At 41.3% G+C, this 18,300-nt stretch overlaps 1 protein-coding gene across 1 annotated transcript; it reads left to right on the top strand.

Moving 5' to 3' along the window:
- The first annotated feature begins 6,518 nt into the window (after window positions 1-6,518).
- LOC121718779 (LITAF domain-containing protein-like) lies at window positions 6,519-15,825 on the top strand. Its single transcript, XM_042103941.1, has 4 exons — window positions 6,519-6,619; window positions 7,148-7,198; window positions 15,233-15,371; window positions 15,522-15,825. The coding sequence occupies exons 1-4, from the start codon at window positions 6,529-6,531 to the stop codon at window positions 15,625-15,627; spliced, it is 387 nt and encodes a 128-aa protein (XP_041959875.1). The 5' UTR covers window positions 6,519-6,528; the 3' UTR covers window positions 15,628-15,825.
- Window positions 15,826-18,300: the final 2,475 nt, after the last annotated feature.

The raw sequence follows: 18,300 nt of genomic DNA on the forward strand, positions 1-18,300 counted from the left end.
ACTGTTTAAAGCCATACGTGAACGTAGCTCGCTAGAACAAAACTAGGTAACTTTAGCCTTTATAGGGCTATACAAAGTTGTCCAAATAAACAGGTCGTTGTTATAAAGATATTGCATGTGGATGTTATTAGCCCACTACAGTATGTAGGCTACTTTTTAACTGACCAATGCAGGAACCTAACCGGGACAAATATTATCAAAGCGTTGAAAGTTAGGTGGGTGTGTGCATCGCATTCATTCCTGCAGGTGTCCACTTTTTAAAAAACGAGGATCAAAATAGGGATAAGTCCACGTCTAGGCATACTACCCCTGTCTCCGACAACGTTACCGTTATCGGCTGCGACACCGTCCTTGTTTGTATTTGATGTGGTTGGGATGTGTGTGTGCGCTAGACTGCGTGTTTCAATGTATTTGACGTCGTGGCTGGCTGGGGCTGCGTGTTACAGTGTATTACAGACAGCGTGTTACAATGCATCATGATGTGGCTGTGTGCGTGCGCGCCAAACTCTAGGCTACAACAGGCGCGCGGGAACATATTTTTGACCAGGGGTGCTGAATAACAAAATAATGGATAGCATGATATGATTCGAGTTTAGACAGCTAAATACGCCATTTCAGCGCCGTGTATGAGTAGACCTAAGAGCGAGAACAGCCACATTCCACTACAACTATGCGCAGCACTTGCCACTCCGACTAATCAATAACAACTGCGCGCGCACACACCAGACCTAGAAGCGCACTTGACTTTACATCATTGAACTATTTCAGTATATTGCTTTTCTGATTGTCAAAGCCACACCAGAAATGTTTGGCTTGAAAATATAATTAGGCTGCAATAACCTACAATGGCAAAGAATTTCTGAGTAGCCTATCTTATGGCGTCTCCACTCCACAGCAAAAGTGTCTTAACCCCCAATTACAGCGGTTTCTATCTGAGCGACTCCAATAGTGAAATGATTTCAGTGTCATATTTCGGTGGCACTAACTAGCTAAGCTGTCGTGGAACTCGAGATGACATGTCTACTGATAGGCAACAGGTCTCACCAACACGAAATTCGTGGATTTGGGCTAGATCAGCCACATTGCCTGACACTAACAGAAACTGAGCCGTAGGCCTACGTGAGGTCGTGGGCTTGCCAAAGACTAATTGCAAAAGATGCATCCTACCTCATCTGTTGTCGTTTGGTATTCGAAATTGGGCTTTTCACAATCCAACGATATATCCATCCAAAGTGCAAACTAGTTGGTGATGGTATATGGAAACTGGCAGTATGCATGCTACACGGAGTTCTAACAGGGCTGTGCATGGCCTAATAAGCAGGCAAGATATAACCCACGATCGCCATGGTTTCGTTATCAATTCGTGTTTGTGGTAATAATGACGGCAACAATAAAACCATCTTGATCTTCATCATTGTTGACAGATCAGCAGCCTGCTCTGGATGGTCATATGCATAGTTAGCCTATCTAGTTTGCATTTACATTTTAAACACTGAATCTACTGTCTTTACTGCCGGGAGAGAAAAAATCCTGTATTCTTTTCTGTAGCCTAGGCCTAATATTCTTTTCTCGAAGTCAACTAGCCTGGTTGCAACATCTCTCCTCAGCGAGTCACGTATCTTTCACTTCTATAGCTAGACTATAACGTGTAATCTATGGATAGCTATATTCAAAGCTATCCATAACCTTTTTTGCTATTTGCCTATTTGATACACAACACATCTAATGAAAAACTGCGAATTTGTAGGCCTATATTGACAAAAAGCAAGGGGTGCTGCAGCACCCTCAGCACCCACTTTCCCGCGCCCTTGGGCTACAATGTTTCATGAGTTCAGAGTTCGGGAGTTGCACATTTTAGTCTGACCTGGGTACCACTGGCAATTTTCAAGCCTAAGTTGAAGTAATTGATGGTAATATTTCATGGTTGATTTTTTGTGTGTGCATTGCCCCATGTTTGTAGGCTACTTGTTTTTTGTATGTTGGTACAATTGTATGTTGGTTATACGGTTCCACAATATAAATGCAAATTTCATTTTTACATTATTGCCTCTCTCTCTCTCTCTCTTATGTATATTGATAATAATAATAATAATAGTAATATATATTGAAAAAAAAAATGGGGGTGGGGGGGGCTCGGGGAGGCCTCTGCGCCGGGCCCCAGATGACCTTAACCTGGCCCTGGGATGGGATTTGGCAGACGCCTTTGTACAAAGCGACACACACAAAAACAATATATTTAAAATTGAACAGGGAACAGATTAGAATGTTGGTCAAACTATACTAAGGAGAATAACATTAACAATAATGTCAATTCAATCAATAGCCTAATAAAATAAGCAATGAAAATGAGGGAAAAAAACAATAATAAACAATAATGTCCATTCAATCAATAATATAAAAACAATAACATGGTAAGACTACATTAAGGAGAATATCAATAATAAACAATAATGTCAAATTAATCAACAGCCTAATGGAAATAAAACAATATTATACAAACCATAACACAAGAAGCGTTTAAAGAACTAAGTGCATGTTGAACATCAACCTGTGCCCTCCCATCCGGAAATAAACGTTTGCCAATGCATCTAGGCCAGACTCTCGAAGAGAGTATGTTTTGGCTTGTAACTGTTGATTTGTTTGGAATTGGTGTCTGGTTATACTGAGGGAGGTCCTAAGGCCAATACATGCCAACTTGTGACGTCAATGTAATTGATCTGGCCGCCATATTAGATTTCATCAAAAACAGTAAAAAGTTTTCACAGGTCACAAATTTTGTCTGATCTTCACCAAAATTGGCACAAACCATGTTCAGACCACAGGCCTTTTCACACAGAGATCACGCTAAATTTGCGGGAAGAGGGGACGTCTTTTTGTCGTCTTTTTGTGCCTGAAAGCGAGGTGAAAATTTGCTCACATGATGCGCCATTTTGGGGAGCCAGGAGGCAGGATCAGCTATAGTAAATTAAATTGTGACGTGCAACAGGGGGCGTGTAGGGTGATAGGCCTTATGTGCGTGGGCCTTTAGATACAGCAGGTGTGTGATTTCAAGAACCGACTGCACTTTGGTTAGCTTGCATTTGCTTTGCTGTTGCTGTTAGAATGTTAAATTCTTGCGATAGATGTCTTCAGACAATAAAACGTAGGCCTAATTTGGAAGGGAAATTGAAGAGAAGAGTTGCCCCTTGCCTTGGCCGTACAATGTACTGCGTACAATTTATTCATGAAATCGTTCAATATTACAACAATAAAAATAGCTTGTGTACTGTCTGAAACATACTTCACGCACAAATGATAGCCTAGGGCAAAGAGAATGGACATCTCAACATAAGGATACATTAGATGATGATTAGTGTAAATTTGTCACACGACGTGATAAGCAGTTCTGGCACTTAAAAACGCAACGTTCCATTCAGTCATAAATCATTCAAGCGTAGGCCTAGTGCTCGTCATGAAAAGAAAACAGCAGCTTAATATTTTTCAGGTGTTTAACAGTAGGCCAAGGCGCACTGTTAGCAGTTATGCCGAAGGCAGTGAGATTATTAGGCATTGCATCCTGTCACTCAATATCGCAGTTCGGGTTGATAAGATTCAGTTAATGCGAGTATGGATCGTCTCAAAGTTTGGGACAACCAAACAGTGTAGGCAAAGCAAATCCTAATTGTTAGGTTACCATAACTGTCTTTTCTCTAGGCCTGGGCCTATCGAAAAATCGCGACATAAGCACATTGGTTTCTTTTTTCTCTTCTTTCTTGTTCGCATGTTGGGTAGTGAAGCGATAATGCATTTAAAGCAGTACATCATGTGAGCCAGAGCCGATATGACCAGAGCTGCTGCTCTGTAAAGGTATTTCTGTCCCACCCAAATTTGCTGAACTACTTGCGAAGTAGCCCATTCATCACAGACATCACATGTATCACACGAAAGAGCTTTTTCTCAGCCTTTAAAAGATGTTAGTGGTTAGTTGTTGTGGTAAACGGTTCGCGAGAAAAGTAACTTTAATTTAATCATATTTTTTTGCGCCCGTCTCCCTACCCATTCATCTTGGTGGAATACTTCGCGAACTTTCCCTCAACACATGACAAACCATATATCAGAATAAACAGCAGACCTTACCGAACATAAAGGTGTAAAGCATTCCCCTGCACAGTTAGCCATTCCAGAGTAATCCGGTTTTAAATTTGCAGCAATGTCTTTATGCATGTCTCCAACTTTGCGGTTCCTAATGTGTTTCAATTGTTCAATAAGTCTACATGATTTTATAACAGGCCAAATACAAAATAAATGTTACAAATATCGCCTAGATAAGCATTACAATCAGAGGATATACATATAGGGCAGAGAGACGCTCATGAGTTCATGCTTTGTTTTATCGCTGGATTTTAAGATAGCCTATTATGGCAACTGATTGCATTCCAAGCTACAGTCAACTCTAGCAGGCACTGAATGACTGGAGACTTTGTGAATTTATAGATTGACATAATGTGCTGTCTCTGCATTGCTGCTTTTGATCAGTTAGATTTATTTGCAATCTCCTGTGGTGGGCTGGACATAGCATTGAAATGCCCGCCCAGATTCCCCTTTCCGCCTTGACCCATTCACACTGGTGGCGGAACGAAAAAACTCAGCAAAATGTCTAGGGGGCTTGGTAGTAAATTTGGCGAGACACTTTGTCCCGCCATTCCGCCTCGGTCTATGTGAAAGGGACAGTCGTTCCGCGATTCTGGTACATAAAATCGTGGCGATTTTGCCAGTGTGAAAGGGCCTCATGTCTGTCAAAATTGGTGACGAAGCTGCCAAACAGGAAGTGAGCTCATATCTTAGCAAACCTTCCAGGTATCAAAAGCATTGGTACATGGACTAAGGACCTAATCAGCAGGAGGCTCAAACAATTTAGTGACCTGCAGGGCGCTGCACTTAGCAAAAATGCATTTTGGCCTGAAACTGTTGATGTGTTTGGAATTAAAACTTAGTGGTGTCTGTTAATACTGTGGGAGGTCTTAAGGCCGACAAAGGCCAACTTGTGATGTCAATGTAATCGATCTGGCTGCCATCTTGGATTTTGCTGGAAACACAAAAACATTTTCTGGAGACATTGACAAAATCGTTTGCCCATCGCAGCCAATCAAAAACAGTGTCGAAGCTGCCAAACAGCAAGTCACCTTATATCTCAATCAATCTTGGGTGGTTTGACATGAAACTTGCTGTGACTGCTTATAGCTATGTCTGTTGTAACATCATTGAGTTGCCATGGCAACTCCAGCTTTCCTGCCTGGCCCCCTCATTGCTGCTTGCAGCTATATTTCTAGAATATATTTCCCCTGTTTCTGTTTTTGGGTGATTAAGTTTTTACACTTTGGACTATTTACAGTATTTAGCCCATATTTGTCTAAGCTGGACGAAATCCACACAAATGATGACAGCCTATATCCTATGTGTGGTGTCACTTCAGTTTACTCAGAAAGGCACACCCATGTCTCTCAGGAGTGGCCGTAGCATTAGGTCAGCCAACCACCTGTGAACCAGTTTTTTGCCACACACTCGAGCAGCATTTGTGACCGGCCACACATACAGGTGAGTAGCAGGTGTGGAAAATCTGGGGTGACTCTTCATAGCACGATGATGAGAACTGGCGTCTTTTTTAAAATTCTGAAAAAGAGGGAAAAGCAGTGTATGAGAAAAACATTCTACAATGTGTTTTCTACATTGTAGGCCAATTTAACACTAGAAGCGCCATCATTTCATACTGCTAGAACTTCCGTGAGTGGTCATTATGACCCTAGATTTTAAATCTATTATTCAACCATGATGGTTATTCATTTGACACATTAATGCATTTGTTGTGTATTTACTTTGCCTTATATGCAACTATCACATGCAAATCATTTTAAATGGAAATGTACTGTTGACGTATTTAGGGAAAGTCAAACACCAGTAGGACTGTATCTTTTTAAACAAATTAATTGTACATGCAACTTTTAAATAGGTCAAAGTGTACATCACAGCAGTTCTAGTATTGAAGGAGTTTTCTTAGTACAGTAGGTAAATAATTAAGATGGCTTGTATATGGTCGCAAGTAACTGGCCGATGCAATGGAAACTAAGCCTTTCACAATTGCCTTTATTATTTCCGTGTTGTCTCAAACCCAATCTTGATATATTTGCAAATGTCCTCTTGACAGCAGGGTAAATTATTGATTAACTTCTCTTGGCTAATTAGCCAAAGTAGCATGGCGATGTAGTCATAACCGTCTAAATGAGTTGAGCAGTGTTGTGATCGTGTTGTTAGTGTTGTTACTGTGTTTGTTGGGTGTGGATACGAAGCACCCTGTCCTGCCATTCCTTTTCTATGTGAACCGTGTACTCATATATCTCCCTATGCGACATAGAACGTGCAGCTCATGTCAGAATATGCCATGTGGTTACAGAATGCACTCAGAGAGACAGCGGGACTAAAGTTCTTAAATACTCTAGGTGCTTACTGTTTAGCAACCTCACACCTTTATTATTCAGTTACAGCTGTCAGATTATGGAAAAGGATCCACTTCCTCCTCCGTATGCAGTACCACCCACAAATCCTGACTATGGGGCTGGATATCCTCCATATACTGCCCAGCCAGGTGAGCTGCTTCTCAAGGTCTCAAACAATTATAGCCAGTGTGTCTCCATGAAGCCTATTTATGTTGTGGGATAGCCTGTATAGGCTTCCTATGCGTTATAAACATAATTTGTTGGTAGGTGGGACTATCCTTCCCGAGTTTGCACACTGAGGATCTCATTAGATTAGGAAAGATTTCTGCAGACCCCTCCCACCTCGGACACAGTCTTTTTGAGTCACCCCTCTCTGGCAGGAGACTGCGGTCCATCATGACCAGGACCTCACGCCACAAAAACAGTTTCTTCCCCTCTGCAATTTGTGTCCTCAACAAAACATAGCCCCCCTTTCTGCATAGTGTTTTTGTCCCTGCATCTGCACTTACAATATACAATATATAATATATATTATATTATATATTGTATTTAAATACTTCTTATGTGTCTTGCACTATTTCACCAAGTAAAATTCCTTGTCTTTTCTTTTTCGTGTGGAAAAGAAAAAAAAACTTGGCAATAAAATTATTCTGATTCTGATTACCTCTCTGCTACAGGTCCAGCCCAACCTCCAGCTCAATATGGAATGAACCAGCCAGCACAAGTGGGTGAGTCTCAAGAGTGTCATTATCCTGTGCAACCAGTTCCTAACAATCATGTAATCTGTCCAGAAAACTATATGACTGACAATAGCCCTTCAGTGTAAAGTCCAGCCAAAACATTTTGTTCTTACCGCCCCTTGAATGAGTGTGGGGCGGGCCTGTGACTAAATATTAAACTTTGTGCCTATCTTTAATAATGCCTTTCTTTTTTGACAAGGAAGATCATAGATTCAAAACAAAATGTCCGCTCACAAACATAGGAGTCATAAACAGACCAACATATGAATTAAAACATCATCGGATCCTGCGGACCGAGACGGGAAATTAAACCAAAATACGAAAATATTTTGCCAGGTTGATGGGGTCAGGTGGGGTCAGGTTATTGCTTGAAAATTCCCCACCTCCAAAGTGGGGAATGACAGAAAAAGTTTGAGAACCACTACTCTATATCATATTATGATAGGGCAAAGTACAATATCTCACTCTGGAAAAAAAGGTCTTGAATGATTCATATTGTTATTCTATTTATCATCAAACTAGAGTGGTACTCAGTAAACTGCATACCTCTGCCAGGCGCCTCGAAAATGGACAGAGGTGAAAGCATAACCTCCATCATGGAGGTAACTAGATGTACCGCATAGCGGTACAAAATATGACCGCCGCTCAGTCCTGTACATCCATTCCGCGAAAATAAATCACACTTCAATTTGTCTCCATATTTTACTCCATCCCCCACTCTTGAAACTTTTGTGTATGCTTGTTTGGCATGCCTGAGTGTGTGTGTGGCTGCACAGAAAGTAGCCTACTGGTGCTGAAAAGGTGAATAGATTGTAGAATAGCCAAAGAAGATGTAGCATTGTTATAAAACCTTTAAAATCTCTAAACAATCACAAGTAGGGCAGTTCATCACAGTTCATCCATTGCAACTGGATTGATGAAAGGTCACTTACACCTGTAGGCTACATTGTATTTGGGAAAAGCAAAAGGTATCAGCATAATGTTATTTATTTATTATGTATTTATAAACAAAAACATCTCTGTCAGTTCCATGCCGTTTTCAACAGCTATCAAAAACAAAGGTCATTTTTGGATGGATGGATATTTTGTGAATGTTTCTTCTTCTACATAAGATTTTAGTCATCTTTAGTTCATGTAATACTTTATTGTCAATGCACAAATTAAGTAACAGTAGTCTGAAACGTTATTGTTAATGCACAAATTAAGTAACAGTAGTCTGAAACTAAATGCTGTTTTACATCTAACCAGTGGTGCAAATAACTGACATGTCCAAATGGGCCTTGATGAAATGCGTCGCTAGACTGTTCATACACATTTTAACGGGCCAAAGTTGAAGAGCTTTTGTCCGTTATTGTTCGTGCAAATATAGGCTGATTCATGTTCCCTTGCATTGTGTAACTGAGGTCCATGGCTAGTCTGGCTTTCATCAGACCAAGCTCAATCTTTTAAGAAATCAAAAAATAAATAGCGGGCAGATCAGGCTGGGTTCACCCAGCCTAGTCCATAGGCACCCGATATTGTTTAATTTTCAGATTGAGATATACACGCTCTGGCTATTCTAAATGCAAATATGCATTAGGGAGTTATGACAAAACTGTAACTAACAAACTAGATCCTAATAGAAAGCTGTTAGCTTCCCTAAGCTACAGGTAGGATTATAAGGTAGGCCTATTTACAACATAAATTGTCAATAGGCTATGCTGGCGACACAAATAAAATCTCCTTTGGAAACCAATGGCTTACGACTTACAGTATCAAGCGGACTTAAACTGCCATATCGTGGCGAAAAGTTGTAATAACATTCACGCAGCTCCATGAGTCAAGGAAAGTGCGAATGAAGTAGCCACTTCTAAATGGGACCCACTACACAGTAGCTTAAGGTGTGTTGCTAAAAGCAGCCATAATGAAATGAAGGTGTCATTGTTTGGATACTTCACACACACGTGCTTTTTAATTTCACAGACTACAACTACCAAGCTGGAATCAGAGCACATCGATTCCCCTCTCACACCCTGCACGCACTTGCACACACGCATGTATAGGCAAAACTATATCAGACCTGTGTAACGTTGGTAAATCTTCCATTGCACAGAATGATTTTGTAGCACGTGCAATAAATGACAGTCGAAAGATACAAACAGTGCTGCTATCAATTTGCTTGGTATAACCGCATTTATAGTTTTCTACAAATGCAATCAATCAAATGGGCCTCCATCACTCAACCAACGCTAACGGTAACATTACCTAGGTCCTTATTGATATTACAAGATTAACGTACCTGCAGTAAAAACCAAGCATGTCCGATAAACATCCTCAGATTTATTTCGGCTTCAAGAAGAAATGGGAATTACACTTCATGTGAACATCGTCCTGTCCTTATTAGATGTTCGCTGCGGTAAATTACAGTCCTTGTAGGAAGTGTCCATTGTTTTTCCCCAACCCACTTTTAACTTCCAACAAAATTACGTCTCACTGCAACGATGCGCCATCTAGTGGACAAACGACTACTTATCGCCAATACTGAAAATGCAGCCATGATGATGATGATGAATATTTATTTTGGCTTTCTTTTGATCCTACTGAATTTGTAATTATGTATCGGCCGTTCTAATACCGATAGTATGTGGGTGCCTGTGTGTGTGCATGTTTATATGTGTGCACCGCCATTTACAGGCCAATGAGTGTACAGTCACTAAATGTACACATAACCTAATTTTTTTAGACCCCCCCATGGAGGAAATTCTACGAAACTTGGCATACCCCCAGACCCCCAGAGAATGCCAGGTCAATCATACACATAAAATTTGGTGCAGTTCTGAACATCTTAACTGAAGATAGGGGCGATTAAAGCAGAATAATTTTGCATTGTCATTTTTTACCGGGGGGGGGGGGGGGTGCAAATCACAAATGAGTGATTATGAGCCAGGTTGATGTGGGCCCTTGAGACCAACATACCATAAAAGAGAACTGTGTCTGCCCACAGAGAACTGTGTCTGCCCTACCCTCCTTTCGGGGGTCCAGTCCAGCGGGGGGGCTGCAGATCAAAATGAAAAATGACGGTTCCATACTATCCATGTGGGGGTACATGCCCACCAAGTTTTGTGTACCCCGGTCTTTCAGTGTCCCGGGAATCCTTGTTGGTGTACGTCACTAAATATACACATAAGTTATTTTATTGTAGGGCCCCCATTGACCGAAAGTACACAAAACTTGGCATGCATTCGGAGGGTGTCATAATGATCCTACACTTTTAATTTCGTGCAGTTTTGACCTTGTCAGCCAGAGATATTGTGATGAAAACACCTAATTTTTTGCTTTTTAATTTTTAACTAGGTGGCGCTATACATGAAATAAGTGGTAATGGGATGGGTTGACATGCCCCCTTAAGACCAACATACAAAAAAAAGGTGGACCTCCTAGGCCCTACGGTTCTCGAGATATTCACAGAAAACTGTCTCCGGCCACCTACAGGCCAGTTGGTGTATAGTAACATAAATTAATTTATTGTGTGGCCCCCCATGAATGGAATTCCACAAAACTTGGCGTGCATACAGAGGGTGTCATAATGATCCTACACTTTCAATTTCGTGCAGTTTTGACTATGTTAGGTCACAGATACCTTCAATTACACCACCTCATTTTTACTTTTTTGTGTTTAACTAGGTGGCGCTATACATGAAATGAGTGGTTATGGAATGAGTTGACATGGCCCCTTGAGATCAACATACAAAAAAAAAATGGTCCTCCTAAACCCTACGGTTTTCGAGATATTCACAGAAAACTGTGTCTGCCCTACCCTCCTTACATGTCCACCAAGTTTCGTGTACCCCGGTCTTTCAGTGTCCCGGGAATCATTGACGGAAATTTGGGCATGCGAAAAAGAAAAAAAAAAAAAAAAAAAATCTGACTAAACCTATATGACCGCTTCGCTGTGCGGCGGTCATAATAATAAATACACAAGAGTGCACAAATACACAAGAGTGTAACCTGCATTGTTTTTTGTTTTTTGACTGTGGGGTCCAGCCCTGCATCTTCAAATCGAGGCTTGGGCCCATTAACTTGCAGTATCTCAGACTGGGAGGTCACTTTGCTAGCAAGGATATCAAAACCCCTGGATGCTTACAAGGATACAAGGATACAAGGAAGTTTATTGTAGTGCATTTATGGGGGGGGGGTAAAAAGTGCAGTAGAAGAGGGGTTTAGTAGATTAAGTGGCAAGGGCTGCATAAGAAAGGTGGGGGAGTATTGGGATTGGGTGGGGGGCACCAACAAGGAGCACCCAAGAGCAACAGGGGCAAGGAAAAACTCCCATACCAAGGAAGAAACCTTGGGCAGATCCACGGCTCAAGGGGCTAACCCAACTGCCAGGGGTCTTGGTGTGTGTGTTGGGGGGATGTGTGTTGGAGAAGCTTCCTGATGAAATAATGTGCTGTGTATGTAGGGGGGGGGGGGAGTGTACTGCAAGTATGGTGAAGGGACTTACTATTGCAGAGTACTGTATGTATGATGTATGTGAGTGATGACAGTGAAGATGTGTGTGTGGACGGAAGGGGAGTGGAGCAGTGACTGTGTGTGTGTAGTGTGTGCGTGGGTAGGTGGGGGCAGTGTGCTGTAAGTATGTAGAGGATGTGTGTTGGAGAAGATCCTGAAGACAATGTGCTGTGGATGTAGGGAGGGGGGGGGGGGCAGTGTGCAGCAAGTATGTAGATGAGGCTTACTGTAGCAAGCAGTGTGCTGTATGTATGTGAGGTGATGACAGTGATGATGTAAGTGTGTGTGTTTTTTTGTGTGTGTGTTGGGGATGGGGGTGGGGTGGGGGGTGGGGGCAGAAAGGCTAGGCAATCAAGGACATGGGTAGATAGATGGAGGAGAAATCAAAAATAATAAATAAAAAGTTCTATGGAGAAGTGCAAAAGTTGGAGAAAGTCAGATATGTGTGTGTGTGTGTTTTGACGTGTGATGAAATAAGAAAATAAATAAAAGGTCTGTAGCATAGGGAGAGGGATGTAAAAGTGCTAAGTCATGTAGGTGTGTGTGTGTGGGGGGGGGGGGTCATGAGTGCTGAGGAGTGAATGAGTGCAAAGTCAGTATAGTGTGAGTTCAGAGTTGGGAAATGTTTGAGAGTGCTGAGGAGTGAATGTGTACAAAGTCAGTATAGTGTGAGAGTTCGGATGGCCTGGGGATAAAAACTTCTCCTGAGTCTCTCAGTTCTGGCTTTGTGACTACATAGGCGTCTTCTTGATTTCAGCGGTAGGAATAATCCATTGTTAGGATGAGAAGAGTCCTTCAGAATCTTTTGGGCTCTTAGGAGTACTCTTCTGGAATAGATATCTTGTAGAGCAGGGAGTTGAGTTCTTATAGTACGTTCAGCTGAGCGCACTACTCTCTGCAGAGTACTACAATCTTGCTTGCATTTGTTGCTAACACCTCTCTTAAAGGGGAACTCCGGCCACTTAGGACATAGGGCCTTGCTGTTTGAGGTCACAGAATGCTGTTGGTATGGGGAAAAAATACAATTATTTATAAGGACCTACTGCACTGTTACCAGCTGGCCAACTGGCACCTGCTAAAAAGTGACAAGGGGCCATATTTTGGCGATCAGAAACGGATGGTCAGATGTGCAAAGTTTATAGACATTAATGGCGTGGCCAGTCCACTAAATTCACTAATTTAATGGCATGATTTTGTGATCAAACGCTGGACGCTGAGCGCAAAAGGGTTGTTCTTATGTTTCTTAATCAGTCATGGGTGTGTTTTAGGTGTAACTTCCTTTAAACCAATGAGAATGACATCTCGAATAGAATAGAATAGAATAGAATAGAATAGAATCGTTTATTTGTCATTGCTTTACAGACAGTTGGGGGTTATGAATTTGACAGCTTGTGGATTGTTTTTTAACCTGTTTGATTTTGACTTGATGGACCTGAATCTCCTTCCAGAGGGCAGTGGTGAGAACCGAGAGTGACCAGGGTGTGTAATGTCCTTGAAGATAGAGCTGGCTTTCTTCTGCAGTCTACCATTTGCAGATGTCTGAGTGAAGGCAATGGTGCTCCAATGACGCGCTCAGCAGCCCTAACCACCCGCTGCAGGCCCTTTCTATTCTTTTCTGTGCAGCTGGAGAACCACACATTGCAGCAATAGGTTAGGATGCTCTCGATTACTGACCGGTAGAAGTTGGTGGGCAGGTGGAGAGGGAGGTGAGTGAGTTTTAACTTCCTCGGGAAGTAGAGCCTCTGTTGTTCCTTTCCCACCTGGTGAGAGATGTGCGTAGTCCAGGTGAGGTCAGCCGAGATTTGCACACCAAGGAATTTAAAACTCTCCACCCATGAATGGAGAGGGCAGAGTGCAGTGGGCCTTGATCTCCTAAAGTCCATTATTATTTCCTTGGTTTTGGAAGTGTTTAAGTCCAGGTTATTTTGAAGACACCAGTTTGTCAAGTGCTAAACCTCCTCTCTGTAGGCTGCCTCATTGTTGTTGGAAATCAGGCCTACTATGGTAATCTGTCATTCCCTTTAACAGCGAGCAGCGCAACTTCAAATAGCGCATCTGTATTTTGATAGTCAGCGGTGCATTTGAAAGAATCTGCTTGCATGCAAGACTGTATGGAACAGGGATTCCACTAAACCTTGCTTTACTAAAATGTGTTTAAACGTGTTTGTGACTAGCAGAGTATAGCCTACACACATCTGCACTCTTCTATTATTTGAACTCATAGGCAAAGTGAAACTAACTTCACCGTTGTGTCATAGTCAATGTCAAAATAGTTCTACGCAGTTAATTACTTTCACTATTGACTGACAAGGGGTTACCATTGAAAACATAGCCTGAAAAAAGCAACACTTACCCCAATTAAGTTTGAATGACTAAATAAAAATAAATACTAGATAAAAAAAGATATTTATCCTGCAGAGGAGTTGCTGCTTACATCTCGTGACGGTGCATCTTCAGCTGTGCTTCATATGCACCTGTCATTATAGACCAGGTTTTTCTTGGTCAGAGGTGTAATGATTATTAGAGGGTGTAAGATAGCGATTTTTGGTAATGCGCCAGACCACACCTTATGTCATTAATTGCCACACCCCTGGGTGCAAGGTTTAATGAAAGTGGAGGGCATGTTGAAAAATCATCCCTTTATTGAGTGTAAGATTATAATAAGCCTTGCGTCGCCCTTTCCGCCAAGTGTAAGTCAGGGCCCTGAATGGGTGTGTGCTATGAATAAGACCTGCGCTACGCTTAGCGCCACCTTGTGCCGGGATCACGATACGGCCCAAAATGTGACTAAACAGATGAAGCCTAAAGTTCTTCTCTTTCCCATATCAAATTCAGACATAAGGGTAATATAGCATAGTGCCACAACCCACAAGACCGCTGACAATAACAATTTCCAAATCTTTACAGATACCAGCAGGATCATATTGTAGCTTTAATGTGGTTTCATGCCATTTCTTTTTCACAGACCCTCCATTGACTGCTCTGAAAACATATCTGATATCTGCACTAGTGCGTTACACAACTATATCCTCTACCCTCAGGGGCCTGTGCACCTTTAATTTTACATCTAATAAACCTAATTAATGATTGTTCATCATAATGGTACATATCATATTGGAACCTATCATAATGGAACCAATACATTCTCCAGATATTTTCCAGACCAATTGTGTTCACTGTTCACTGTCCACAGTTCATTGTTCATTGGGCTAGGTTCATGCCAAACATTTTTTTTGCAAAAATGTACCTTGCGGTTTTGTGCTGAATTGAGCTGTATTTGGCTCAGATGGGGTCCAGCATTTGTGGAGTAAAACTGCCCAGAAGGCACTGTCCCTCCATCCCTCATCCCTCAATCACTCCCTCTATGTGTTCAAGAAAAGTGTGAAAAGGTCTAGGAGAGTTCAACTTTAAACACATACACAATTCATTTTATATTTAGATAAAAAAAGAGGAACTAATTTTGAACTTGTTCAACTCTTTTGTACTAACACTGTTAGTATGTTTTTGTGTTTTGTGTTTTTGAATGAGCAGTGACAGTGGTGGTAGCAAATTTGACTGATCTCCCTGGTCTGATGCAGTGTCCTCATTGTCAGTCCCAAATTTTGACTGAAACCAGACCTATTTCTGGCCTTTTGACCTGGCTCTTGTGTGGTTGCTTCTTCGTGTTCTTGTAAGTGCTCACTTGGGCTTTTTGGAAATAAGTTGGAATAATCTTTTTGCTGTATACTTATATATGATAACTAATTGTGCACAAACATACACAAATACATACAAAATGTTAATTAGGATACAAAGAGGTAATCTAATATTTCTCTTATAGGTGTTGGCCATGTTCTTGCATTCCATTCTGTGTGGACTCCTGTAAGGATGTGGAGCACCTTTGCCCACAATGCCACCGGACGGTGGGCCGTTACAAACGCATGTGAAAGCCCTGAATGTTTGGAATATGTTTTAGGAACATATAAGTACTGTTTTAGGAACATATACTGTAACTTACCCCCACATATTTACAGGGGGTCCTATTTTAATGACGCAGCCTATTCAACTCAACTAGTCTTATGGGGGGACTGTATATTTTCTTCTCTGAACATTAAAAAAAAAGAAAAGTGAAGTGATTGAAAAAATCTTGTTCCCTGTCTATGACTTGAATTTAAAGCTGTGATGAATCTGGTGTGATTATGACAAGGCCAGTGTTGCATTAACCTGCAGTGCTTCATTTCGGCCTGAGGAGGGCGAGCACAGCCATGATACTCAACATCACCAAACTGGCTGTAACATTCATTCTCAGAGCAAAGGTAGATTCTGGTTAAGTAGAGAGTGACTGACAAGGTAGAAGAACAAAGAAAGACTTGGAGCGACTGATTGAAAGAACTGGGGGCACATCAGACAGTATTTTAGAGAATAACAGTGACACCATATCACCACTAATAGTCTTCATATTCCTGTCTTTGGGACCATACAACCTCACCGCTATGTATAGCACACTGACTCTTTTAATGATACTCTAGCACAAGTCTAAACAACTATTCCTGCACACTTTTGTTGCAAGTGCAACATTATCTTTTGTGAGTTGTCCACAAACCAAGGCAATTGTAGCTTGTAACATTCTCTTGGGTGGTGTGTTACAAAAGGTGTTTGGTTCCTCGAGGTCTGGGTTGTTTTTTGAAGATCATCACTTTTGATTTGTGTACTAAATGGAGTGTCAGGGCCCAGCTCTGACTGTACTGCCCCGTCAGGTCCAAGTGTTGTTCAGTGACAGAAGGTCATCTGCAAAGAGCAGGAATTTGACTTCTATGTCCAAGAGGGGGAGCCCAGGTGTTGCCAATTGTTCCCGTAACACCGTAAATTCATTTATATAAATATTGCACAAAGTTGGGCACCAACTGTAACCCTGTCTTATCATTGAGTGAAGTATTCAGTTCAAGTTTTACTCCACACTTGTTTCCCAAATGTATTGATCTGATGGTGTCATATATTTAACCCTTTACCAAATTTCCCTCACGGGATCAAAAGAGTATATATACTTATACTTATATATACAAATATACCCCCTATTTGACGATTTTGAAGTACAGCCCTTCATGCCAAATTTAATCAAATGTTTGTTTTTTTAATCGAGGAATTATGCAGATTTTCATTTTTTGGTGAACATGTTGACTTATGCAGAGTGGTTCCTCAGGTTACTGCTCAGACAGATGCATTAGCAGTTATTAGGATCAGATATTTGGATACAACAAACCTACCCCAGACATCAGGGAAGCAACCAGCTTGAAAAACGAGATAAAATATTGTTTTGGAGAGTTCTTATGGGTGGACTGCATTTCAACTGTCCAGATGTTGTCAGGAGCACAAGGTCTTTTTGGTTTAGGTTTTTTATATTATTTAAAAGTTAATCAGAGGAGGTGCCACCAAGGGGATTTTATTTAACCCTATATGGCATCAATACGGTTTTATATGTTTTCGTTCATCTTTGAAACTTTGGTGTGTTTTCCAGGTATCTCAACTTTTTTTTCTCGATTTTGTTGTTGGGGGTTCCAACTCTCCCCAAATATATCACTTTGAGCCTTCAATTTGTTTTAGAGTTTTGTTGTATTGTTCTTATTTTTTCTTTTTAATTGTAAATTTGTAGAAATCACAAAATATTTGAAGAGGAGCGCTTCCTGGACTCAAAGCTGTATGTTTGAGATGCTCTTTGGATGGGAAACTGGTCATCCAAAACAAGGAGGAACTCTGTTTCAAAACTGTTGTATAAATTGTATAAATGTTTTGTCATACATTTGACTGTTCTTTCTTTAGGATTCACGCATTTCGTTGTTCTGATTAGTTCTCATTAGTTTAGTTCATCCAATTGCGTGCAGAGGCATTTTTTCCATTGTGTTGTTTGAAACATGGCCCATAATCACATCCCAGAGCATTACCAGACTCACATTCTGGGTAATTCTGGGTCTGGCTATGTCAGGCTATGGTTATCTGTCAGTGGTCTGAAAGAGGAGTGAGTAAGTGCACTTATGGAAGATGGGTCATTGTCAGTGATGGCATAGTTGACTACACCCATCCCAAGAGCGGAGCAATACATAAACCTTCCGAGAGAATACTACCTTTAAGCATGTACAGGCCTAAGGCTCGACAGAGGTTTACTAACTCTTTTCCATTCTTGTTTATTCATAGAGTTGTCAGGACTATTCCTTGTCATTGTGATGGGGATGAGGAGGGGCTGATAGGTTGCTGAATATTTATTTGATGATGACTAAAAAAATGTAGTTTATTTGCTACTTTGTCTATGCAGTCAAGTTCTATGGACTCTGCGCCATTCCTCTTGGAAAGGATTTGATGCCAGCCGTGGTGAGTGGTGGTAGGCGTTGCAGTGTTTCCGCCCACAGTATGTGAATGTGACATAGCATGTGACAGCCCATCATATGAATTTCTGGTCAATGATCCTCAGAGCCTCTAATAGTTGAAATGTCCTCTGTCTCTGTGTGTGTCTCTCTCATTCTCTTTCTATCTATCTCTCAGGTCATATCAGCTATCAAACTGCTCTGCTCCTCAATAGGAACCCGAGGGCTTCATCTTTGCAATTGCAAAATGTCCTCCTGTAACAC

Source organism: Alosa sapidissima, chromosome 9 (genome assembly GCF_018492685.1).
Source record: "Alosa sapidissima isolate fAloSap1 chromosome 9, fAloSap1.pri, whole genome shotgun sequence".
NCBI lineage: Eukaryota > Metazoa > Chordata > Actinopteri > Clupeiformes > Clupeidae > Alosa > Alosa sapidissima.

Excerpts from the sequence above, each read along its gene's own strand:
- LOC121718779 (XM_042103941.1), top strand. The coding sequence starts at position 6,529 with ATGGAAAAGGATCCACTTCCTCCTCCGTATGCAGTACCACCCACAAAT. Across the intron at positions 6,620-7,147 it reads TCCATATACTGCCCAGCCAG|GTCCAGCCCAACCTCCAGCT; the intron begins GTGAGCTGCTTC and ends TCTCTGCTACAG. Across the intron at positions 7,199-15,232 it reads GAACCAGCCAGCACAAGTGG|TGACAGTGGTGGTAGCAAAT; the intron begins GTGAGTCTCAAG and ends TTGAATGAGCAG.